At 40.1% G+C, this 25,575-nt stretch overlaps 2 protein-coding genes across 4 annotated transcripts; both read right to left on the minus strand.

Moving 5' to 3' along the window:
* Positions 1-2,192: 2,192 nt before the first annotated feature.
* Positions 2,193-11,872, minus strand: LOC106169062 (uncharacterized). Of its 2 annotated transcripts, none has more exons than XM_087010977.1 (6): positions 11,720-11,872; positions 8,715-8,801; positions 7,485-7,652; positions 4,330-7,083; positions 3,594-3,679; positions 2,193-3,359 (listed from the first exon to the last, which is right to left on the minus strand). In XM_087010977.1, the coding sequence occupies exons 1-6, from the start codon at positions 11,739-11,741 to the stop codon at positions 2,871-2,873; spliced, it is 3,606 nt and encodes a 1,201-aa protein (XP_086867103.1). In that variant the 5' UTR covers positions 11,742-11,872; the 3' UTR covers positions 2,193-2,870. The 2 variants fall into 2 exon arrangements, with proteins under 2 accessions (XP_086867103.1, XP_013403809.2); XM_013548355.2 differs by lacking the exon at positions 11,720-11,872 and adding an exon at positions 9,954-10,129.
* Positions 11,873-14,532: 2,660 nt separating this feature from the next.
* Positions 14,533-21,754, minus strand: LOC106169070 (uncharacterized). 2 transcript variants are annotated; one of them, XM_013548374.3, is made up of 7 exons: positions 21,565-21,745; positions 20,293-20,422; positions 19,973-20,059; positions 19,053-19,220; positions 16,422-18,725; positions 15,804-16,045; positions 14,533-15,598 (listed from the first exon to the last, which is right to left on the minus strand). In XM_013548374.3, exons 3-7 carry the CDS (start codon positions 20,040-20,042, stop codon positions 15,017-15,019), a joined length of 3,366 nt encoding a protein of 1,121 aa, XP_013403828.2. In that variant the 5' UTR covers positions 20,043-20,059; positions 20,293-20,422; positions 21,565-21,745; the 3' UTR covers positions 14,533-15,016. The 2 variants fall into 2 exon arrangements, with proteins under 2 accessions (XP_013403828.2, XP_013403827.2); XM_013548373.3 differs by lacking the exon at positions 20,293-20,422 and having other exon boundaries at positions 21,565-21,754.
* Positions 21,755-25,575: the final 3,821 nt, after the last annotated feature.

The following is a 25,575-nucleotide window of genomic DNA, read 5'->3' on the forward strand; positions in this document are numbered from 1 at the left end:
CCCACGTGCATATTTCACTGACTGTCAATAATTTCAATTCTTTAGTTAATGTCTTAAATCATTACGATGAAAGAAAGTAGTAAACGCATATTAACTTGTGAATAATATGCAATTTCGTGATAATAATTTTGCATCATACCATAATAAAGCTGAACAAATGAATGTCCCAAAAGCAAAAGTAGCAATGCTGTGAATAAGTTACTCAAATGAAGAATCTGAATTTAGTGAAATGTAAACGACATTTTGTTTTTATTAGTATTTTTACTTGCCTCGGAAATCTTCACAAAATTTAGTTTACGCAGGGCCTTTAAAAGTCGACTTCTTTGACTGATGGATTTTTATTTCTATATATAGGAATCAAGATGTTTTCAAAACTGCTTTATCCATTGGATCCTTTTAAATTACCAATAGCTTTTATGGATATACCGACGAATTTCTTTTATGCGTAGTGCAGAATTTGCTAAAATATTTCACTATATTAAAACTATTTTATAAATTACTTTAGCGTCCAAGATATCCTAGTAATAATAAATTTTCAGTTGTCATGGTATTATCACAGCAACTATGTGGACACATGTATTTTGGTGCTTTAATCTTACATATCGCTGCCGTCTAGATTTTCAATTTGTTTTTTTTATAATTGTTTGGTGCTTGGAGTTTATTAATGATACTTCAAGCATAAACAAGCGAAAAATATTTTCTATCTGTCTGCTGTTTGTTTAATTAGCTCACACACGAAAAAGAAAAAAGATCGAAAAGCTTTTTTATTTGGCTAAAACCAGTGATCAACTGACTTAAGTGATGAATAAATGTGAGTGAATTAATCACTACACCAACAGTCGTCACGTCAGTATACATGCTACAGATACGACATTCTGATAAGGTTTTTTTTTTTTATTTTTGTTTAAAAACCGCAAATTTGTTTATTTCGCGTTGTTTTAATGAAAAGCCATGGTTGAGGTGGGATAATAACACAGTTATCAGGAGGCATAGGAAAACACGCTATTACAGCGTCATACAATGTATATACCAAATTGTCACATCGTACAATGTACCCAGTATTTCTGGACATTTCTTTGCCGTAATACAGCACAGGAACTCCGTACCATGGTCACAAGGAGAAACTTTCCCATAGATATTCATGTTTCTCTGGCTATTCACTAGCTGTGCACGTTTCTACATGTATACTTTGAGAATTGCTGCACAGAAATGACATTAATATCTAGTTGGACACTGGTGTCGAGCAACTTATATACAGATGTCATCTCCCGCTCTTCATTCTTGTGGCCAGTGGCCATACATGGTCAGTATCAGAGACCCATCCCACGGCCGGAATGGCCTTAGGTTAACGAAAGCGGAAGCGTCTTTTACTGCTTGTGGTTGATAGGGATTCAATTGATAGACTAAATGAAGAGTTACGAAAGAGCAGGGTGTTTTTATTCTATTGCTGTGAATTTTATTGTACAATTTTTATCCAAAACTGAGCCATTTTTTACAATAGGACAGCAAATTGATCTTTAATCAGTTTTAAAAGAAAATTTTTACAAAAATAAATTTTCGACGACAAATATCAAATATGAATGTAAATGTGGGCGCAACCAGCTGTGTGTGTATGTGTGCTATTTTAATACATTTTAATTCATGGAATAAAAACAAAACAAAACAAAACAAAACAAAAAAACGTTTTAATATATCAATTTAAACGAACAGATGAGTGTGTGTGCGTTCACGAGTGTGTGTGCGTGTGGTCAGGGGCGGATCCAGGATTTTTTGAAGGGGGGGGGCTGGAACGACAGGCCTCTAATGCGAATCCGACCATCGCCACCTTGATGTGGGGTTCTTGGCCTGCTCGAGGGCCCCGAAAATTTTTTGGTGTTTTGGAGAGCAAACAGTGCCCTTTGGTACGGCTTAGATCTATGAATTAGACAACAAAAATTCCAATTTCAAGTGGGGAATATTGGTGTGTTATATTTTTCAGAAACCGAAGGGGGGTCAGGACCCCCCCTCTAAATCTGCCACTATGTGTGCTAGTGTTATAAATGCATGGAATATACATGTACCTCTCGAGTCAAAGAAATGACAACAGGAAATAGCATAGGTCTTTACAATCATGCTTCGTTACATGTATGTTGAATGGGTCTAGGAGGGGTTTCTCTTACGTCTCCTTTGAAAGCAAGAGTCGAACGCTGCCATTAGGGATAAGATGCCCTTTATTGACATTTCTGAATCAAACACGTGTCGTTATTTGTCCCAAAAAATTACACATATTGTGTTTACACCTAGTTATTTGATCTAGTTGGTGAATGCGTGATACAGGCGAAAATGGATTTCTGTATATGACACTAAATATTTATGGATGACGTAAAAGTATTGCTACAAAACTGCAACTACACCCATATAAATTTATATTGACACACATACAAATAAATTTCATATTGTTATTAATTCAGATATTTCTCTTAGATTAAAGTAGCAATAAAGGTGACAATGCTTTCGTAAATTTGACAAAAAATTCCTTTTCCACCAGGTTAACACAGCCCATTTTCTTACTGAGAATCATCTTGTTTACGACCACATTCGCTACCGGAGAAAAGTTCACGCTGCTTGTAGAAAGTTCATATAAGGTCAAAATTCAAAAAGATAGTTTCTTCTAAGCTAGTTAAAGTTCCACTGCCTCTGTAGTAATCCAATACATGTATATAAAGAAGTACAGAATACTACATGATAGTTAAATGATAATTTAAATCGCATATGAAAAGTACCGGATATAATAATAAATTGCTACCTCTTTAAACAGTAACGATACTTCAAAGGAAATAAAAGATGGAAATTGACATGTCATGAAGGTGTATAAAAGGCGGGTTAAATGTCTAAAAGGGCCCGGTTGACGAAGGACCTGAGGCTGATGGACCAGAACCGGTGCTTTCCTTCTTAGACATTGGTCCAAAAATTTGCTGGAGTGCAGTCAGGCCTTTTCCACTTAAATTCCCCTTTCCTTGGGTCCCAACAGAAGCTTGTCCCACGCTCGAAGATACCTGCATGACTCCAGAAGTTCCCGGCATAACGCCCGAAGCTCCCTGCGATCCAGCGTTGGTGCCGGGGTAGTTCCAGAACGCTGGGCTGTCCCCATCAGCCAAGACGGCCTGATTTCTGGTTCCGGCCGCCATGACGTTCCAGGAGTTCGCCCCCAAGCGAGATCGTTGCCCTCCTGGCCGCATGAAGGTCCCCATGTTAGAGTGTTGGTAGGCCCAGTTAGGGGTGTTTGCGGCCCCATAGGTCTGGTAGTTCCAAAATCTGTACGGACTGTACTGATCGGGGTTCCATATGATGTTAGTCCCGGGCCATGTGGGGTTGCCAGACTAGAAACAGAACAAAATGAATCTTTATCTTGATTTGGTCAGAAATCTTCATTAATATTACATGTACTAAAGCCAACATGACCGAAAACAGAACAAGATCATTCTTCATTTTGGATTCCTCATAACTCACCCTTTTTATAACATGAACGACGACAAGAATACTTTTTTTGAAATTTAAATTAACGATTTCAATCCCTGAAAAACTAAATTACATGTTTAATAAAAGACACTCACAGGTTGATTATTCGGCAGATACGGAGTTCGAAACTGCGCATCCAGATACACTGGCTGAGTGACCACGGAAGCCGTTCTCACGCTAGCTGAAATCGAATCGACACAATAATTGACATATTTAAAGAGAAAACGTGTTTCATAAGTATCAAAACCGTCCAACTGAAATATCGATATATGATATTGACAGTGTTAACAACATTGTAAATTTATTTCAACTGTTCATAAAATGGTCTGAGAAATAGGAGACGGGGATTTCATGACTTCATTCGCTAACGTCAGGGTAGAGTGGAGTTAATGTATAATAATAATTACAGCAGTGATCTAGTGAAATAAGGGTACATGTAGCTATAAGATCTGTTAAGTAGAAGGGATGTAGAAACAGCTACTTTTCCGTAATTTTCTAAAGGGATGGATAAGAGAAACAAAATTAAACATTTAAAAAGTTAATTAATATATTGTTAGGAAAATGGATAGTCAACTTTACTGTATACGCATTCAGTAAAAGTCAAAATGAAATCGAAACCTATACCACCGAATTGCTTATGGTTTGTCCTGAGACTGCACCTAATAACAGTACTATACTTGTTAAATAATTATATACAATAATACATGTATACAATATGCAAAGAAAGAATAGACCGTTTCAGCTGAAAAAAAAAACCTTCACAACTTCCTGAATCCCCGAGAGGACTTTTGAAAGTGATAAACCTATCTGAAACGAAAGTGGAATTATTACCTATGACCGATTGCGTGAGCGTTGTGACATATCCACAATCCATGGTCACTTTGAAGGTTCTGTTGATGATCTGTCCGGCGCATGCGCCCTGGACGTTTGTCGTTTCCTCTACCTTCTGCACCTGCGCACCGCTACCGGAAACCCTCAGCTGGGGCATGGGGAGATTCCTGACCTCTGCCAGGCTAGAGCAGCTGATGGCCAGAGACGCTGGCTCCAGTGCCAGAGAGGGCTGGGCGACCGTTGAAACTGTCAGAAGTTGGGACCCAGTTGCCTTGTTTCCACACACGTCCGTAGCGACCCACGTGCGTTGAATTCTCTTCATGCCGGTGACAGCGTCTTCACTTAGCATCGTGTCGTCGTATGTTAAGTCGTATTCACTGGCCTCCAAGCAAGGGGAGATACTTTCCACCTTTGCCGTGCTTCCCACTTCGGCTGCAGCTATGGAATCACCTTGGCAGACGACGAGGTTCGTGTTCTGGGGCAGTGTTAGCGAGAGACCGGAGCTGATGGTGACATCTATCGTCTGGGATGCTGTAGTCGTCGTCTGGCAGTCGTCCGTGGCGGTCCATGTTCTGCGAATAGTTTTCTTGCAGCGGTCGTCACTCATAACGGTGTCTGCATAAGTCACTTGGACGGCGGGGTCGCATCTGGAAGTGGCTGTGGCAATTCCACCCGTCTTACCGACGCTGATGACGTCAGCGGCAGACGAACATTCGGTCTGGACGTTGGCTGGGACGTACGTGAACGTGGGAGGTCCGGCGCTGGTGATCTGGATGGTCTGCGCGTGCGTCGTGGACTTCCCGCACTGGTCAGTGGCAGTCCACCTCCTGGTCAGAGAAGACGGCAGTGGACACGTCTTACCGCCTTCCTCCACAAGCTTAACAGTAGGAGTCATTCCACACGCTCCGGAAGCCGTCACGACTGGAACGCTAGGGATGGAATCACAAATCACCGTGATGTCTGATGGGGTGGTTGACAGCACAGGGAGCTGAGCGTAATCAACTTCTAGTGTTTGGGTTTTGGTGGCGGTATTGCCGCACTCGTCTGAGGCCGTCCAGACGCGAGTGAGGTTGTAGATATAGGCGCAGCTGCCAGGGGTTTTGGTCTCCGTATATGTGACCTGTAAGGAGGTACCATCTTGTTTTGCTGCAGTTACGGTAGGGGGCGCTGGCAGGGTTCCACAGTCACCGGCCAAGGTCACCTTCACGGTCTCCTCGGCCACGCTGGACATAGAAACTGACCTGGATTCAACAACAAACAGGTATTGCGTGTCCGTGTCCTCGTTGCCGCAGATGTCACGTGCCGTCCACTTCCTCAGCAGCGTACGAGTTCCATCTCCGCTGAAAACCACGGTATCGGAATGCGTCACACTGACGTCAGAAACTTGAAGGCAGAGCGAGTTTACATTGATTTCCCCCGTGAACTCTCCGCTGACAGAAGCTCCGGGGCAAACAGCCACGTTGGTGTCGTCTGGCGCGGTTATTTTGACAGTTCCAGAGGCTGCTCCTACGGTGATGTTCTGCTCTGCCGTGGCCTGCGCCCCGCAGTTGTCTGTGGCCACCCAACGCCTCACCACAGTCAAGCTGCACCCGGCCTTCCCAACATTGGTGTCTGTGTACGTCACAGTGACGTCAGGGTCACACGGAGATTGGGCTATCGCTTTACCGCCAGTGTTAGCCGTGTTGGCGATATCAGTGTCGCAGTTCACGGTAACGGACGCAGGGATAAAGGTAAAAGTTGGCGGTCCTTTCGGTGTCACGACGACATTTTGGGATGTTTCGGTGCTGAGACCACAAGCGTCTGTCGCCCCCCATGTTCTGCGGAGAGAGTAGCGCTGAGGACAGGTGCCGTCGGTCCTTGTAGAGGAAGCTAAAGTAACAGTTGTGCCGACTCCACAGTGTCCGGACGCGCTGGCGGAGACAGCAGTGGGAACAGCGTCACACGTGACTGTGACGTCACTTTGAACGGTCAAGGTCGGGGATGTCACCGACCTCACTTGTATATTCTGAGTGTTGGATGTCGACAAGCCGCACTCGTCGGTGGCTGTATATGTTCGAACGATGGTATAACGATTCTGACACTGCTGATTGGTGATGACGTCACTACTGCTGTACGGTAGGGTTTTGCCACAATATCCGGTCACCGTAAGGGTATCGGGATTTGGGATGTTGTTGCACGCTTGGTTAAGGATGATGGTGCGGTCAGATGCGGTCATGCCGGACATTGTGGGCGGAGTGGTGTGGCGGACGGACACGGTGGACGAGGCGGTCGTTTGCAGACCACATCCGTCCGTTGCCGTCCACGTCCGGGTGATCGCGAAATTGTTGACGCAGGAAGCATCTGTGGTGTTCACAAGGGAGTTTAGGACAACTGTAGCCGTTGTACACTGTCCCTGCGCAGTGGGGTTGGTCAGTGTGATATCATCTCCACAGGACAACGTGGTGTCAGCTGGGAGATTGCTGAATGTCGGACCCTCCGTGGCCTTGACCCTGATCGTCTGGACGGTCTGTGCGCTGTTCTCGCACGTGTCGTAGGTCGTGTACACTCTCTGGTACGTGAAGTCACAATACGGACCGGAAGGAAGGACTGCGGGAATTGTGGTCTGTGTGAAATTGGTCAGTGGTCCACATACGTCGATGGTTGTGACGGCAGGCCACGCGGGCGTCGGCTGGTCACAGCTGAAGGGACTGGGGTCAGCCAGGGCCATGCCGTCAGCTGTTACCACCGGAGCGTTCTGACAATACGTACAAATATCTGAAAGAAACCAGATTAAAAATTAATGCACCAGTAACACTACTTGATATATTTAATACATGTACATGTAAATCCAAATATTTTCACAATGCCTCTGATTTTCAGGAGCGCGCCGGTTTTGAAATTTGCCCCATAATTACAGTGTATTAAAGATACAATAAGGTGTACTATTGAAAATCAACACTGCCCTACATATCCTACGTATATATATTGCTTCCTCATGACATGAATTTCGGTAGATACTTTTATAATAGGCTATAGAATCTTTCTGCATTTTAGTAAAAGTCAATTCTATTAAATGAAGAATATTTGCGTTATATACATGCATATTGCTGTTGATTAAAGGAACTGTCATTGCACATGTAACTGAAAGATAAATTCATAATCGTGGGCATACTCACCAGTTGTACACAGATGACAATGGTCTGAAGTTAACTGTGTCAATAACTTGAGTGCTGTCCCTCCATACTGGTCACAGCACTCAGAGACCGTGGATGTGTACCCGGGGAAAGAACTGTTGGTGCTGACGTAATTGCCAAGAGTACACGTTGTATCCGTAAAACACAGGACTATAGAATAAAAACGGTAAGGTGTTCATCAACATTTAAGCTTATGTTTAAGTTTTTTTAGCAATTATAAGCAGTTAAGCATTCTATCAGCATGTAAGCATTTGTAAGCGTTAAAGTATTTTCTTTTGAAGATTAAAAGCATTAATAAGCAGTTAAATATAAGCATGATAGCATTTTAAAAGCATTTTACGCATTCTCTAAAAGCATTCTTACAAGCAATTCTTAAAAGCATTTGATATGTAGAATAAGCAGGTGATTATTCTTCTAGGATACATGTTAATAGCAAAGCTTTAATGAGCGTTTTTTTTTAAAGATTAAAAGCATAATATAAGCAGCTGAGCATCTGAGAGGATCTAATAACATTCAGGCTGTTTTATAATTAAAGTCAAAACTAATTTAAGAGTGCAGGCATCTCAAAATTACGTAGATACACTTTCGGCTGAAAATAGGCCTTAAAATACTGATTTATAATTTGGTTATGTAGACCAACCTTTCAGTGAAACAAACCCTCGGACTCCGTATCCAATAAACTGTTTACTGAGTCCCAAGAGTTTTACTAGACCCAACAGTAACTTGCAACAGATTGAGCAAATTAAGGAGGGGTAAAAGGACAACAATTACCAAGGAAAGCTACTGTTATTTAAAATCGGCTGAGGTAAAATATCAGTGTTCAGATACTAATAATATGGGACTAACTAAACATCAATTTGTGTGGAAATATTTTCGTTTGTCATGAGGGACAATTCGGTGATTTTCATTTCCACGCACTCCCATTTTGTTGATATCAGTTTTCAGCGCTGTGAATTTGGTTCACACGTTGGTATAAGCGGGTCTGGTCATGCAAGTTTATAGTTATTATCTGCGTATTTGACGTCACCGGCAAGGGCTTGTTTGTTGCTTTGCTCAGAGCTTAGTGACGACCTTCTTCATAGTTTTCCGTCAACTGTGATGACTTCTGTTGATCGAAAGACAGCTAAAACCTTACATCTGGTCAATCAGTGGTCAGATAATCGAATAGAACATATGGCCACCTTTGCCCGGTGTTCTATGGTCAGCACTTACCTTGTCCTGTTACTGAGGAAACGAGACACAGGACAACCAGAAGCGACAAAATGGCCGCCTTTCTGTACCTCATGACTGTTGGATTGGCTAAAATACAAATAAATACTATTTAGATCTTCGCAACATACATTTTGTCAGGATGCAAGACGCACAATTGTCAAAACATTTGGATGGGATTGCAGCCGACACATCGAGGCATTTGGAAAATTTGGCATCTAAAAAGCCCGATATATTAAGTGCTACATCGTGCATCGTGTTGGTAACGAGCAACAGTAATCTCAGTTGATAGTGTGGCCACCATGTAAATGTCAATAAAATTTATTGTAAAAATATGTATCCACAGATTTAATGATCTTATTGTAGAGTTGGTATTCAACAATAGTGCTGATAAATATCTACAAGTAACAATTGCCTAAGCAGCCGTGTCCACGACTTTTCTCCGCTTCTAATATAAAACAATATGTATATGAGACATATTTGAAAATGATATTTATGAAGCAGAAATTAAAATGTTCAATTTATTGCCTTTATAATCAGATTCACATATTCCGTATGAAAATGTAATAAAGTTTTTTAATGTTTTTTGTCCGGTGCGCAAATTTATCCCACCTGTTCTGAGATCAAGAAATACTTAAAAAACTCAAACAGCTCTATAATCTTATGAATCACAAACGCTCATTACCTAACATGATTTAAAAATGCGTGTATATAATGATTGCTCGAGGTATGAAAAGCAGTATGTGTATATTCTAAACTAATCTTTATCTTAGCGAAAAGAGGCGTCTAGAATGGACAAAATAGGCCAAAAACCAACTTGACTTTCAATCACAGTAACTAACGTTTGAGATTGGTGTATCCAAAGGTTATTAGCTTAAGAATGAGTCTCAGTGTACATTTACGAGTAAATCATATATGTTTATCAAGTTTAATAACAAAATAGAAAAACAAATATTACATACAAAGACACATCGTTCTTATTACAAATACATCTTATTTACATTTTTCAATAAGTTCGCAAAAATTAAAAACGTATTCAAAGTTCCAGAGGTGAAAACAAAAAATAGTTTCTAATAACTGTCATCCAAAAGAATGGAAAAAATACAAGGGGATTAAAAAAGGGCAAGATATTTTGGCTTTTTTCATGTCATACTTCCGGAATAATGAATTAAAACGCCTCAGATTTAAAAAGATATTCACTGTTAAAAATAAATTTAAAAAAAAATGCTCCGTGTCTCTTACCTTGTTTTCTCGTTTTACAAATGTTTAAAACCCGAACAGTTGTCCTTAATCCAACAGTCCTCGAAATGTTTTATTTCAAGCGCTCTCGGAGGACACTTCCAGCAGTATGATTTGTAACGGTAAATGCGCGAGGCAAAATAAATCGCAGCTGTAATTGAAATATTTTGTTTGTGGTCGAAGCGAAACGCTCCTTGGTACGTTCTTTTGAGATCGGAAAGCCAGATTTTGTCGATTTTGGTGATATGTAAATTTAATGACAGATATAGCGGTCAAGTAACGGTGGAGTAGCATGACGGTTACATAAATCTTGACACCAGAGGCGATTGTGACGCGCGTATACTAACGACGGACACGGTCCTGATGACGGCACGTACAGAAACAGTCAGCCCAGACTGGTTTAAATCTAAATTCCTCAAAAGACTATCAAAATATTTTACTGGTGGGTTTTCTTAAATATCAAGAACTTAATCTAGCCTGGGTGTTTGAGTGCAGTGTTTTGAATTATTTGGGGTGTTTGTTTGATTTAAAATGCGATTTAAAATGTGGGAATCTCCACAATGACAAAATATGTTTAATTTTAAGTTTTGTATACAATAATATCACCATTTTCATTATTAATATTGTGTGTTGATGTAAATTAAACATACTGTTAATAATACATTTCAACCTGAACGTCAACCAGTATATCAACTTGGTGTATCTACGGGTGTCGGGGCGGGGGGGGGGGGGGGGGGGGGGGGGGGGGGGGGGGGGAGGGGGGGAAGGGGGGGAGGCTGGGAGATGGAGATGGGGGATGGTACGTTGTCAGTATTCTGTCAAGTCCCCTCGCACACCAAATATTATCATGTCTTCTTCTTCTTTTGAAAATTCGCCGTGGGGAAACAGTGAAAGGAACAAATATGCATACCTTCATCTATATCTACATGTATATAGGATAACCGGACAAATGAGAGAAATACAAACTCCTTCCACTCAAAATTCGGTAATCCCCATTAACCACACTGGACAAAATGTTGGGGTCATTTCCCCCTAGTATGCCTGTTCGGCCAGTGTTGAGTTACAAAACCGTGACTAAGGTGTAATAGTTGCTTGGAATTTTGTGCGGTTTGGTGGCGTTACACATGTGTTTAACACGACACGCGTGTGCGGGTAAATAAGGTGATAAAAGGGGTGAAAAGTTAAAGCCCGGACAATTTCTTACAAATGGCGTTTATTTCGCTCCTCTCCTTCCAATAACAAGAATAATAACAATAATAATCGAGAGAAGACATTTGATTTTGCTTTCATTATCTTAGGTCCTCGTTTTTCGGATTTCATGATTATTTATCATTAGTTATTACATTGAACAAATTAAGACCAACATGGAAAAAAAAACCGGAAAAAAAACTCTGCACAAACAGCGGACACGGATTATCGTCCCTCAGGAACCACTCCCGCCTAGGCCAGGGTCCACTGAGGAAAACCACGCCACGCTACGAGTACAAGTGGTGCTGGGCAATAAACAGATATGTAAATGTGAAGTGTGAAAAATTTTCTTTTGTATTTATATTCCACAAAAATTTATGATTCCCAATTTTATACCTTAGAAACATTAGACCACCTGCACTGAATCTCATGATATCCACATTATATAATTAGAAATCTTAGAAAACATAGAATACAACTGCAGCAACGGTTCAAGCAATGATTCGTGAGTATGCGACATTGGTATTTTTCTAAAAAAAATCCATTTGGCGAAAATCATAGATAGGATACCTTTACGTTACCTTTAGTGGATAGGCCACTCATCCTTGTAAAAGATTAAAAATACTTTTTAGCTCAACGATTGGTTACAATGAGCAGGGGCGGAGTTTCGACATCATCCGTTGCATATTTCCGACCAGAGATGACCGTCAAGTGCCCCGTCCACCTTCACATTAGCCAGGTGGTCATTAAAATTTGACAAATCACCACGCGGCGGAAACATCTTGATGTCGTCTGCTCCCTCTAGGTGGAGGATAGATTGTTGCCAAGATAAGATGGCCACATATCCGGTCAGTGGGACATCTTTTGATTATGACCAGTCCTTGCCTTGAGATGACAGGCTTTGACCACAAAGTTGCACTATGGTCATCCTGGTCCGACCCCTTTGACACTTTACACTGACAACTTTTTAATAATTAATTTTCAACCTTGACTGACCACATCGTAATTCACTTCTGCTATTTGTACTAGTGTGTCCACTTTCTTGAAAAATGATTTCCGTTATTTTTTTAATATGTCGTATCCAATTCATACAGGACTATTTCCCCTGTCACAGGGATTTTAGAGAAGTTTGTTATTTTGCAGTTAAACTTTCTACTGCTTAAAACGTATTAGATAATGTACATAGTGCCATTAAAATGTCATTTAGTATAGAGACGCCGGGGGGGGGGGGGGGGGGGGGAAGGGGGGCTACACAAGATACTTTAAAAGTAACTGCACTGTACATGTACATGTTTTAATATCTATCATTGTTTAATTATCTGTCTTATATAAATCTTCAATAATTGCAATAACAAATTTATCCCAAGCCCGAATGAGTGCGATGACCGATGGACAGATACACTAAATGTCAGGCGTGCATATGTAACGTATCTTAACAGATATATGTGTGTATATTTTGGTAGAAAATTGCACCATGGCAAGTACAATATAGTTATCTGTTGTTTTGTTCCTCCCATTAAAAAAATTAACATATTTTATGTTAAAGAGCAGAAATGAACGTCACAATGTGGCAAAGTAAACAGGAGCATACAAAAGTGTATTTTGAACAAAGTTTATTTACCATACTAGAAATTATGTGCTATATGAATTGGTCCCAATACCTGATGTTTCGATTCAAGTCATTAAAGTGAGTAAGCCCAATTTAAACCAGTCCATCTCAAGAAAAGACCACAATATTGGGACGGGTAATTTGCTTTGAGGTGCTATGGTTAAATATTTCTGTAATCTAATTTCAAATTATATACATCTGATACATTTACAACCATTACACCTGTATACTGATTCCATATTGTTAAATTGTGTAATATATAATACATATTGTTAAATTGTGTAATATATAATACATATTGTTATATTGTGTAATATGTAATACATATTGTTATATTGTGTAATATATTTCATAAGATGTCAGTCAAACATACGCGACTAAAGAACACAAATGCTCCTTAAGCTTCTGATTAATATAAGCAGGATTCAAATTGTTTTCATTAATTCAAATGTATACATATTTATGGTTGACATACATGTATTTGTTGCTACGTTTTGAGGCCTTACACGTGAAAGCAAGTAAAAGGGGTTTTTCAATCAATCAGTTTGCAATAAAGTAGAACTAATGTTAGTATTTCCAATTGAAATATAATATAATATAATATAATATAATATAATATAATATAATATAATATAATATAATATAATGATAATTCTTTGGTAATATAATATAATGATAATTCTTTGGTGTAGGGGCGAACATTTTAAAAACGAACAAGTTTATCAGGTTTTTGAAAAGAATGACCTTCACAAGACAAAATGTATTTGGTTTTGGATATCAGTGATCTCTGCTTTGTAATAAGTCAAAAATAGCTGCTGAGCGAGGTGATTGCGGATGTGCGCATGCGCTGACAACCCGGTGATGTAACGCCTCGTGCCGGGAGCGTCATGCGCGGTGAGGGCTGACATATGTAAGATCTGATATAGAGTGGCATTGGTATGGCCGGTAGTCTGATTCAGTCAGATAATGATCTTTAACGTATGTCTTGTTGACAGAAAATGTAGTCATAATGACTTGCAGAAGTTTCGTGAATTTACAAAGGAAAGTAATACATTTGAAAAGATTATACACGTAGGCCTATTTGAAAAGTTGAGGAATAACGTCCTGCGTACAAAATTTATATAACACCTTTCTATCTAGCAAGCTAGGCCTATTTAATTTATTCTGAGAAATATTGATGTAAACGGTGCTTATATTTCTGATTCCCTCGACTAAAATATCATCGCATGCAAGGCAACACGACTTCTACTAATCCTAAAAAAGTCTTACAACCCAACCAGCTTTTATTTAAAATGATTGCAGTCGTTCTTTATGACTAGAACGAACAATGTATAACGTGCATGTTCTGTTTATATAGAAAACACACACACACACGAAGGCACCAATGTTCAATCAAAAACAGATCCAGGAAGTTAATAAGTTGATTTGGGGGGGGGGGGGGGGGGGGGGGGGGGGCTCACAGCTGAGAAGGTAGTGCTCCTCATGTAGTAATGTAGTATTTAGTGTAATCTGTTGTCTATTAAAGTACATTAAGACTGTTTTAGTAATTATTCATGTTTATTAATATGTTTCAGGATGCCTTTTTTTATCTTTTAAGGAGAATAAAGGTTTGTATAGTTGAGTTTGATTAAGCAGGGGAGAGGACAGGGTTGACTAAACCCGTCACTGAAAATAAACATCAGCACAATTGCGAAGATATGAACGCTCGATTGTGATAGTTGTGACTGGGCCAAAGAGCAGTGCAACACGATGATACTTGACCATTCACATACAAAATGTGTTAGGTGAGAATTTAATATAATAATAGCTTTTTATTATTCATAAGCAAATATCCACGATAATCAACAGAATGACTACTACCTTTTTATACTTTTACAATATCGATTAACCAGCATGAGATTTTTTTCTGAAAGAATTTTTTTACTGTAAGTAAACATTATCGTTGGCAACTGTTTGGTTCCACTGTTTTGTGCAGCTAAACGTTGGTACATATTACCATTCCTATCTCCTTATGATAGTCATAATCATGGTGCCACTCATTTTGGAACCGATCCTTTTTACAGTTTTTATCATCTTGGCTTCAATAAATAGTTCTTATATTGTATACTCCTAATGTTCTTGTGTTCTGGTGACTGTTTGTTCACCAGAAGTGGTTGGGACAAGACCCCGGACAAAATGGCGTTACCAGGTGTGTTGCCCACTGGCAGTTGTACTTGACTATTGGAAGTTCTAAAGATCTGATTTAATTCTGGGATTGTGTCTCACTGTGTTATGAGGCAGGGGTCTTTGGGTTCCGGAATTCATCATCACTGTGCCCAGTGGAACGCAGCCGAGAACTGAACCCGAAGAAAGGCATGTGTGGGCGGGACGGTTGCTTGTTTGGTTTTACGTTCTCGTGCTGCTCTGGTTTCGGGGGCATTAAACCGATGACATTCAACGGTCTTGCCATTGGATAAGAAGAACTGAAGGCACCCGGGCTTGAGTTTGCAGTATGGCCAGTAGCTTCGGCTTCGTTGGTGTGTTCCACGGGATTGTTCACAACTATGGGCTCGGGTACAAAAATTAGCCCAGGACTGTTGCCATGTCCAGGAGCTTTGCCATGTCCTGGCGACGCCGGCGCTGGGTCGTATTTAAAATTACCCAGTCTTGAATGTGAATTGAAGAAATGACTAAGACCCCCTCTTCTTAGAGTATTATCTGGGTTCCGTTGTCCAGGGTAACCAGCTGGTGGGGCGATCGTGGGCGCCATATTGTTTCCCTCGTCGTATGCCGTTGACTGGTCTAGTCCAAGTGCTGCCAGGAAATCTGCTAGGTTCATGACAGGAGTTAGAGGGGACGCGGGAACGTTTGACTGAAATTATGAAAAGCAATGAAACATCATTTTTGGAAAAAAATTGACTTTGAGTAGATGAAAATCAGATGGGGTCTAATAATATTCAAGTGATCACAATTCAAGGAAATGAGGTATATTAAGTGTTTCTTCTTGGTACAAAGGGCACTATTTCGTTATATGTACCTTTACACGTCACGTAAAGTCGACATAACCGAATACTCACGTCACAATCTGCACATTCAGGCACCTCTGTTGCTTCACTGTCGATGGAATCCTCTGCAGCGACAGCTCCCAGCGTCGCCAGAGTGAAAGCATTTCCATCAGTCCCCGTGGATGTGGTGGGGGAGGTGGTTGGGGTTGCTGAGGTCGTGGATGCCGTTGTGGTTGAACTGGTTGTAGAGGCCTCCGTGGTCGTGCTGGTTGTGGTGGTTGAAGTAGATGTTGTTGTGGTAGCCGCACTGATAACTGGAATTGGAAACGAAAATACTTCAATTTGGTATTGAATTTTGAATTCAAGAGCAATACGGTGTGAAATGTGTAAACTAAGTGCTTATATCACGGACATTAAAGATAATATTACCCTTTTTTGAAAGAATGCTTAACTTTTACACAAGGACGGAAGTGAATTAAGAAACATTCTGTTATCAGTTTCAGTTATATTTAATAAAACAATCAAAATATACTGGTACATGATGATGTCATACGGAAAAGAATAGCATAGGGATCGATAGCACTGAAAGAGGGTACTAAGTGCGCGTGTGAGTATCTGTGCGAGAGAGAAAGAGAGAGAGAGAGAAAGAAAGAAAGAGAGGGAGATGTTTTTGCGTACATTATCACTGACCTTTCACATATTGACGTAGCGTTATATTCATGTCACATGTCAGTTCGTACGCTTGGTACGTCCGCACGACAGTCTGTCCATTACAGGTGTGGTGATACAAGTGATCCTGTGTCACGTCCCGTAGCGACATCCTGTTGACTAAATACCAGGTGCGAGGGGAAGGGTACAGGGGTCTTAACACAGGGTCAGGCAGGAGCAGCAATTCACTGGTATTCGAACACCGGACTTCAGTTGTGTTAGGTTCCAGTACCAACTCCGGTCGCTCGATGTCTTTGACGAATATGTACTGGTCGGTAAACCCTCCATTGCCGCAGATGTCTTTCACTGACCAAGATCGACGAATTAGTCTTGTACCGAAGCTAGAGTTTGATGCCACTATCAAATCTGTCGAGTTAATAGTGAGATGGGCGTCCAAAAGACACGACGATAAATTCTCAACGACTGCTTTGTCGTCGAACTTGCTGGGTCCCAAATCTCCATCATACTGTGGGCAGACCTCTGCCGTATGGTTCTCAAATGGACGTAGAATGAGTTGTTGGTTTACGACAATGCTGATGATTTGCTCAGCTCTGGCAACATGGCCACAGCTATCAATAACGGTCCAGGATCGTCGGATTTTTGTGTCACACAAATCGTCATTTGTCGCACGATCTGCGCTCTCGACTGTTACATCGAGCCCGCATGGAGAGATGGACTCGGCGTCTCCACCGGTGTTGTCAAAGTCGTTCCAATCTGTCCCACAAGGTACTGAAATCGGTGCTGGTACGAAATTGAAAGCCGGTGGTTCCGAACGGACAATAATCAACTGGTCGGCGGTGGCGGTCTGTCCACAAACGTCAACTGCCGTCCACGTCCGTCTTACCCTAAGAGTACAATCGTTGTCGTTCAAAATTTCATCGGCCGTTTGGATTGTGACTTGGTGACCGCACAGAGAGGTAGCCAGTGCCGGTCCCCCTGTGCTCTCTGGGTCTGTCCAGTCTGTGTCACATGACACCGTGATAGTGGGCGGGACAAAGGTGAAGTTTGGCGCACCTGCTGGCACAACCGTCACGTTTTGTACGAATACGGACTGCTTACCGCACTCGTCCGTTGCCCTCCATGTTCTTATCTCAGTGTAGTCATAGGGGCAGGACCCATTCACTCTAACCACGCTGTAAAGCTCTACATCCACGGCAAGACCGCAGTGGCCTGCTGCCGTCGGTGCCTCGTCGAAGCTAGGGACGCTGTTACAAGAAGCCGTCAGGGTTTCTGGTACGCCAGACATAAAGGGCGGAGTGTCGTAGTCAACGAATATTCCTTGAGTTCTTGTGACGAAATTCCCACATTCATCCTGGCCTGTCCACGTGCGGGTGATGTTGTAAATGTTAGGGCAGAATGAAGAACTCATCTCCTCCTCAAAATCGACATCAATTGAGGTGATGTTGGGCGGCTGGGGAATGTTTGCGCATGTGTCGTTAAGGGTGATAAACAGATCAGTGGGAAATCCCACAGGAAATCCGAAATCCAGGCCCGTCTTGTGGTGGACGGTTATGAGCTGCGTACGGGAGGCGCTGTTACCGCAGATGTCGGTCACTGTCCACGTGCGAGTAACTGTCCGAGAGCCTCCATTAGCAGTCCCATTGGTCAAGGTATCGGAATGGGTGAGGCGTGGGTAGGAGACGTAAGCACACGAATTATCTCTGTCCAGCGTGGCCGACCTGTCCACTGCCAGGTAGGGGCCCAGGTTTTCATCACAGGTGAAAATGTCCTCAACCTCGGGTAGCAATATGGTGGGTGGAATGGTAATTTGGAGATAGATGATCTGCCGGACAGAGATTTGATTTCCACAGTCATCAACGGCTGTCCAGGTCCGTGCGATGCTCTCATTACACAGGTTGTCGCTGATTATTCTGTCCGTGAAATTAACACCGACCGGATCTCCGCACGCAGAGCGGGCGATTGCCCACCCGCCTGTAAGATCCGGGTTCTTTATATATGTGCCACATTCCACTGTGATGTTCGGGGGCACAAAAGTAAAAACAGGGAGACCCATCTCCCTGATAGTTATCATCTGCACCACATGCACCATATTTTCACACGCATCCTTTGCTGTATACGTACGGGTTATCGTCGCGTTGCATGCTGCGGTTGTCGGCAGAGGATTTGGCGCTTCTTCAATTTTGAGCGTTACGTCTGCGCAGATTCCATTTGAGACAACATCCGGGACATCTGGGAGTTGCCCTTGACAACGTAAATTTAAATCTGCATCGGATCCTCTTCGGACAAAGGTCAAAGTCGGGGCAATGTTGCACCAAGTGCAAACATCTAGGGTATGAAATAAATTTAAATTAGACCTTAGTAAAAATTCATTTATGCCCAATTTGAATAAGTTTGAATAGTTTGACAATGCACGTTTAACCCGCTGTATTTAAAAAGTAACAATGCATCTGAAGGTGGATTTTTACAAATTTTCTTAAAGGTGTACAGGACACGATGACCATATCCTAACGACCAAAGTTCCCCCCCCCCCCCTTTTGGAATAAAACCAAACAATTCAAAATAAAAAGAATAAAAAAACGGAGACAAAGATTCAGAAAGTTCATGCAAACAAAAAAACATGCCGGAAAATTGTATAAATAGACATACACATACCCTTACTGCATTCTCTACATGGACCCCCGGGGTCCTCCAGTAAGCGCAGACTGCCCCCTCTTCTAACTTGGCAGCACTCGGCCACGCTCTCCGTCCTTCCTTGGACACCGGTCATCGTGTGATTGACCTCCCGACCTGCCGGACACTGGGGACCAGTGTAACATTGCACTGAAATACGGAGGAGAATGAAGGTAAGTACACTTGCTTTGGATGATTACGAAAATGAAATACAATCGCCTTGGATGATTACGAAAATGAAACCTGCATACGAATGGACGACAGGAGGGTTGTAATGCTCATGTAAAATAGGCCTACTACACCCGTGAAAATTGGGCACCAGTTTTGAAATAGTAGCAGATAGTACTTGAATGTTATCTTTCTAAATACATGTAGCTCCAAATATTATTCGCGTAACCTCTTAAATAAAAAGGACAGCGGGGTGCCGTACGAATTTTATCTCTATTATTCATCTACGTATAGTTTATCAGCCTGACTGATGCAGATTTCTACACATATATAAAATTCTTGTAAATAAAGAAGGCTGTCGTGCCCCAGACTAAGCGGCTGACACCCCCTCACCTAGATCAACCACACACATATGTACAGTCTATCTACTCTACTTATTGGCACATTTAGCTGTGCTAGAGTAATGCATTATGCATTTTCTATATTATTTCAGCTCCGGAGTTACGACTTTAACGTTTGCCAGCAAATCATTGATTATATCAAAATGTAATCAGAGGTGTACTAATTAGACTTTATCCCATTTAGTTAACTCAGTAGATATCTGTAAGATATCTGCCCTCTTCTTCAGTGATATTCAAATTCAGTGCTACTGTTGAAGGATTTGGTTGCATTCTTGGCCCCGTTTCCAGTATATCCAGTGATCAGGTTCCAGTAATCAGCCCACTGACACCTACCTTGTGAATATGCCGGGGAGATGACAGCACACATAGTCAAGATCAAAGTTGCAAGAAAATATCTGTCCATGGTCTTCTCCGGTGTCACTGCGATGAAAGAAAATAGTGAATAAAAATTGTGGCCAGTAATTTATATGTTGCTTTACTGATATTCGAATTCAATGTGGGTGAGAATAATCAATGATCTTCCGTCACAGCTGTGTACTATAGTAAGGCAGAGCAAGCACGCTACTCCCCTATATAAAGGATACCCCTATGATATTATGGAGAAAATGAATAATTACTTCCAAGAAATAATAATGAGAAAAAAAGGACTATACCGATAGTGATAAAACTCAACTCCCCATAAAATGTCAGCTACTGTCGCTGCTAGCGGTTTCCCTGCATCATACACCAGTAGTACCAGTACCATCAGTTTGAATGAACCGATGTGGCGACCGTTGATGTTACCTAATTTGTTGATAACATCGCTGTTTTTAATTACTTCATTAATGGCAATCTCTCCCCGCATCCCCGCCTGTGTCTCCATGATAGAATTTAAGATAACTTCCCCCACTGTTACACCTGCCATGCATACCGTCGTAATACCATGTTACATATTATAATATTTGTCGTGCATCTACGTAAGTACTTTGCACCGGTTGGTACGACTGTCTGTTCTCGGCTTACCTGTACGTTACCTGTATTGGCAGGCACCAGTGATAAAAGGATTTTGCTTCAAGGAGCATATAATTAAGCAAAAAAAAAAAAAAAAAAAAAAGAAAAAAAAAAAAAAAAAAAAAAAACGGTACGCGAGTTCCAAAGTTTTTAAACTATTAAAATCGTTAAATGAATTTAGTAGGACGCAGCTGTGAGAATCGTCTGGTTTTGTCTCACTGTTCTGTAGGCCCACTGCCTTTTTCATTTTGTCTTTTTTCCCGTCATTGCCAGAACATTGCAAATTTTATATATATATATACTCAATGGAAAAAGAGCAAATGATCGTAGATTTTATGATTTTATCTACATGGTTGGGAGATAAGATGGCCAGGACCCACGAGTCAATATACATCCTGTGAACTATCACGTATCTTTACGTGGTATCACTAGGCCCGCAGTAATACATGTAGTACACACTGAGATGATCCGGCCAATAAATATTGTCCATTCACAAAGAAAAAAGCATCATAATAATAATGATAATAATAACAATAATAATAGGTGTGCTCAAAATTCTCCTTTTTATATTTACCTTATGTTTTATAAATTCTATAAAAAAAAGTAGACAGCTCATTTTATTACATTTCATCCATTGCTTTCTTGTAATCGGTATGAGAAGTGTTTATTCATGAAATATTGAATATTATTATACCAGCATGTAAGTGCCAGCAACCTTCATACTGGTATGCCATTTTAAATCTTTCATGTCCACCTGTCCGGCTTAAATGACGGGAATACTGGACAGAGGGCGTTCACGTGGACCTGTCACACGTGTATTAATCTATTGAGATTTTAAGTATTACATTAGCCATTTCCTAATTTGCATCTAAATGCTCATCTGTGGATAAAGAATACGTTTTGACATTTTTAAAAAAGCTATTTAAAAAACTTACCAGTTCTCATCAATTTTTCGCTTCACCCATCGGCTGCTGACACGGCTTTGCCCGTTTATCTTTTCTTACCTCTATATATGCATAAATAGCATCGTAATGACCCCACAATTACCATTCTGACGCATATATATTTAAATATAGGCTTCGCTCCTCATTTCCGTGAGACTGAACTTAAGAAACGTTTTATACGCAATTAAGACTAAATCTAGTCGTCGTCAATGGTGAAATATGGGAGAGTTAACACCGGTGAACATCCATACAGGGCGCGTGCCCGGGGCTTCACTAGTATTATCAACAAGGGGATACATGACTGTGACGTCATCAACAATTGACTTACGGCTCACTCTAAATGAAACTATGTATTTAGTAGGCTTGTTAAGGACCAAAAAATGGCCAAACGCTGCATTTTGTAGTACAAATGTCTAACTTGGCATAAATGTTCCTTGGGCCAAAAGAAAATTTTTTATCCAAAGAGACGCCCTCTATCGATACATTAATTAGCATAAATTATGCAAATTATGTGCCAAAATATATAATATTTCATATTTCCATTAATTTTTGGCCTAGAAACATGTATAGATTATCAAACCTGACTAAAGAAGGGACAAGGAACCCATTTTTGATCATTTGGAAGCAATTGGTGGCCATTTTGTGCCTCAAATCCAAGATGGCCGCCACCAGCCATTTTGAAAGTGGACATAATTTTGCTATTTTATGTTGAATTTTGAAGCGTTTGGTCTAACTATACTTGATATATATATCGATTCTTACTATTTTGGGGGTGAAAAAGTCATTTTTGATATTGTTATGGTGATAGTAGATGATTTGAAGGAACAAAGAGGGTGTTTTAAGTGCCTACCAAGATATGTGTGAACGCTGCAAAACCATGGATATTAATAACCCGTATTCAAATATATCTTAATGCAATTTTTTGTTATATACCATCTCTATTGGACTATATTATGAGCAAAAAAACACATTTTTACCATTATGGAGGCCATTGGTGGCCGTTTTATCCCTCAAATCCAAGATGGCCGCCAAAAACCATTTTGAAATTGGGCATAATTCGCTATTTTAAAACTATATGTATTACATCTTTGTAAATGAGTAATACGTCGTTTTATATTATTTTCTGTTGCAGAATACATTATCTGTTTCATGAAATGTGAGTACAAACTATTTTAGCCTCCAAAATCAATATGCATGTAGGCTTAAGTTGTCAAATAGATTTACATGTGCCATGTAGTCTAATTAGTACAAAATGTTTTATTAAATCCCAAAGAGCTTGAAACAAGCGTCAAAGACCAAAATGGCAAAAAAGGTAAAGAACACATACTTGGTGCTTTGGAGACAATTGGTAGTCATTTTGATCCTTAAATCCAAGATGGCCGCCAGTCACAATTTTGAAATACGGGTAAGGCATAACTCATCAATTTGAAGCTATTGCTCTTACACTAGCATGTTATACATCGTTTCTTATCATTTGTGTTGTAGAAGTCAAGTCTTATCTCTTCTGAGATATTATACAAAAAGAAAATATTACAAGGCTCCAACACCAATACAGGCTTACGTCTGCACCTTCGCTTGTATACGTCTTGAAGTCAAATTTGTGCAAAAATATGTTATATAACAATTATAAAATGGTTTTGCCAGACATAGATTAAGTGCAAGAGACCAGCATGGCTGATTCGACTTTATGGTGACTGCTGTTAGCTATTCTGTTGTTCATATCCAAGAGCCTGTCACTATTTTAAAATGATGGCATAATTTACCTTTTTGAGCTGTTGGACTTTCATATATGATCGTAATACATCAATTGATACTATTTTGGAAGGACGTAATTAATTTCCGGTGTTATTCTGGTGACAGAGGATAATAACAAAGGCATAAGGTATTTTAAGATGATTCCAAGATGAATTTTCCTGTAGTTGTCATATACTGTAGATGTTTTGCGCTTGTTCGTCCATTGGAAACAATGAGAACTATGTAGTTGCCTTATGGATTTCTATTGGTAGTGAGATGACTTGTCTGGCCAAATCATGCTAGGAATGATCACTGGCACTGTCAACTAGGAAAAGAGGTTGCTTCCTCGACTTTTTTGCTTTATCCCTCTTGCCTACCTGCGCAGCTGCTGCTTTCTAGTTGGTTTTGCAGATTCCTTCTTTTGTGTAAAGATACCAACTTTCCTCTGATTCGACATGTTCTCATGCATTGATTTGTTTCTCTGGAAACTGGATTTTAATATATTGTTTGGCTGTTTCTCATAGGACACTGACAAAACCTCAATTCTTACTGGCTGTTGTCTTATTGGCCTACCAGAGCTGATCATGCATGTTTTTTTTTTTTTTTTTTTTTTTTTTTTTTTTTTTTTTTTTTTTTTTTTGTGCTGCTGGATGATTTTGCAGACAAGATCTGGAGCTATTTCAAAGCAAAGTCCATTTGCTTGTCTTTAACGGGCATTTTCGCATCGATACAACTAACCAAGTTCCATAGTATTATAAGACGACACATATTTCACCCTTCAAATTTTCTGGACTATATTTAACATGCAAATGCAAGCCCCAGTGACTGGGACATAAATGTACATGTGGCTTTTTGGTTCACATTGACCAGTAAAAGATTAATAATATAATACCACTATGTATATATATTTATTGCTTACCTTTAAATTATTCAGTATCTTTTAGTGGATGGTCACTTAAGATAAATCTAGATGATATATTGGAGCATGTGGTTCGGGTTCCTCATTTTTGTTACAGACTCAACAAAACTCATCTTGGAATTCATTTTACAACCTTATATTACGGTACCTTTTTATTATCTTCTGTCGCCAAATTAGCACCGGAAAATTACTTTTGAGCCCCCAGAATAGTACCATTTTACCTAATACAAGCCCACAGTTCAAAGGTTATATATTACACCAAATTATTAAAATAGCGGCATGCAACCAACACTTGGTTTTGATCAAAATTATGGCTAACAATTATCCTCATGCGGTCAAAGATGTATTATTTTGCTTTAATGCAGCCATTTTGTTTGCTGACACTTGTTTTATAGATCGGGCAAAAGCAGTTTTGCACTAATTGGATTACTAATTGTACATATAAACTGCAGGCCCATGTGGCGACTGAATCCTATATTTATTTGGAGGCTTATAAAAGTTTCTATTTACATTTTATGAAACTGAAAATGCATTCTGCACCAGGAAATAATCAAAAATGACGTATGGCACGCTTATGAAGGTGTGATAGTTTCAAAATGGTGAATAATGCTCAATTTGAAAATGGCGTATGAGGGTCATCTTGGATTTGAGGCACAAACTTGATGAAACAAATAATGTATTCTGCACCAGAAAATAATATAAAACGACGTATTACTCATTTACAAAGATGTAATACATATAGTTTCAAAATAGCGAATTATGCCCAATTTCAAAATGGTTTTTGGCGGCCATCTTGGATTTGAGGGACAAAATGGCCACAATGGCCTCCATAATGGTAAAAATGAGTTTTTTGCTCATAATTTAGTCCATTATGGATAGTATATAACAAAAAATTGCATTGAGATATATTTGAATACGGGTTATCAATATCCATGGTTTTGCAGTCTTCACACATATCTTGGTAGGCACTTAAATCACCCTCTTTGTTTCTTCAAATCACCTACTATCACCATAACAATATCAAAAATGACTTTTGCACCCCCAAAATAGTAGGAATTGATATATATATCAAGTATAGTTAGACCAAACGCTTCAAAATTCAACATAAAATAGCAAAATTATGTCCATTTTCAAAATGGTGGGTGGCGGCCATCTTGGATTTGAGGCACAAAATGGCCACCAATTGCTTCCAAATGATCAAAAATGGGTTCCTTGTCCCTTATTTAGTCAGGTTTGATAATCTACACATGTTTCTAGGCCAAAAATTAATGGAAATATGAAATATTATATATTTTGGCACATAATTTGCATAATTTATGCTAATTAATGTATCGATAGAGGGCGTCTCT

The sequence above is a fragment of the Lingula anatina genome, chromosome 4 (genome assembly GCF_051362555.1).
Source record: "Lingula anatina isolate TDL-2025a chromosome 4, LinAna3.0, whole genome shotgun sequence".
Taxonomy (NCBI): domain Eukaryota; kingdom Metazoa; phylum Brachiopoda; class Lingulata; order Lingulida; family Lingulidae; genus Lingula; species Lingula anatina.

Excerpts from the sequence above, each read along its gene's own strand:
- LOC106169070 (XM_013548373.3), bottom strand. Across the intron at positions 18,726-19,052 it reads ATGTAGAGAATGCAGTAAGG|ATGTTTGCACTTGGTGCAAC; the intron begins GTATGTGTATGT and ends TTCATACCCTAG. Across the intron at positions 15,599-15,803 it reads CTGAATGTGCAGATTGTGAC|TCAAACGTTCCCGCGTCCCC; the intron begins GTGAGTATTCGG and ends TCATAATTTCAG.
- LOC106169062 (XM_087010977.1), bottom strand. The coding sequence starts at position 11,741 with ATGAGTGGCCTATCCACTAAAG. Across the intron at positions 7,084-7,484 it reads TTGTCATCTGTGTACAACTG|ATATTTGTACGTATTGTCAG; the intron begins GTGAGTATGCCC and ends GGTTTCTTTCAG. Across the intron at positions 3,360-3,593 it reads ATCTGCCGAATAATCAACCT|TCTGGCAACCCCACATGGCC; the intron begins GTGAGTGTCTTT and ends TTCTGTTTCTAG.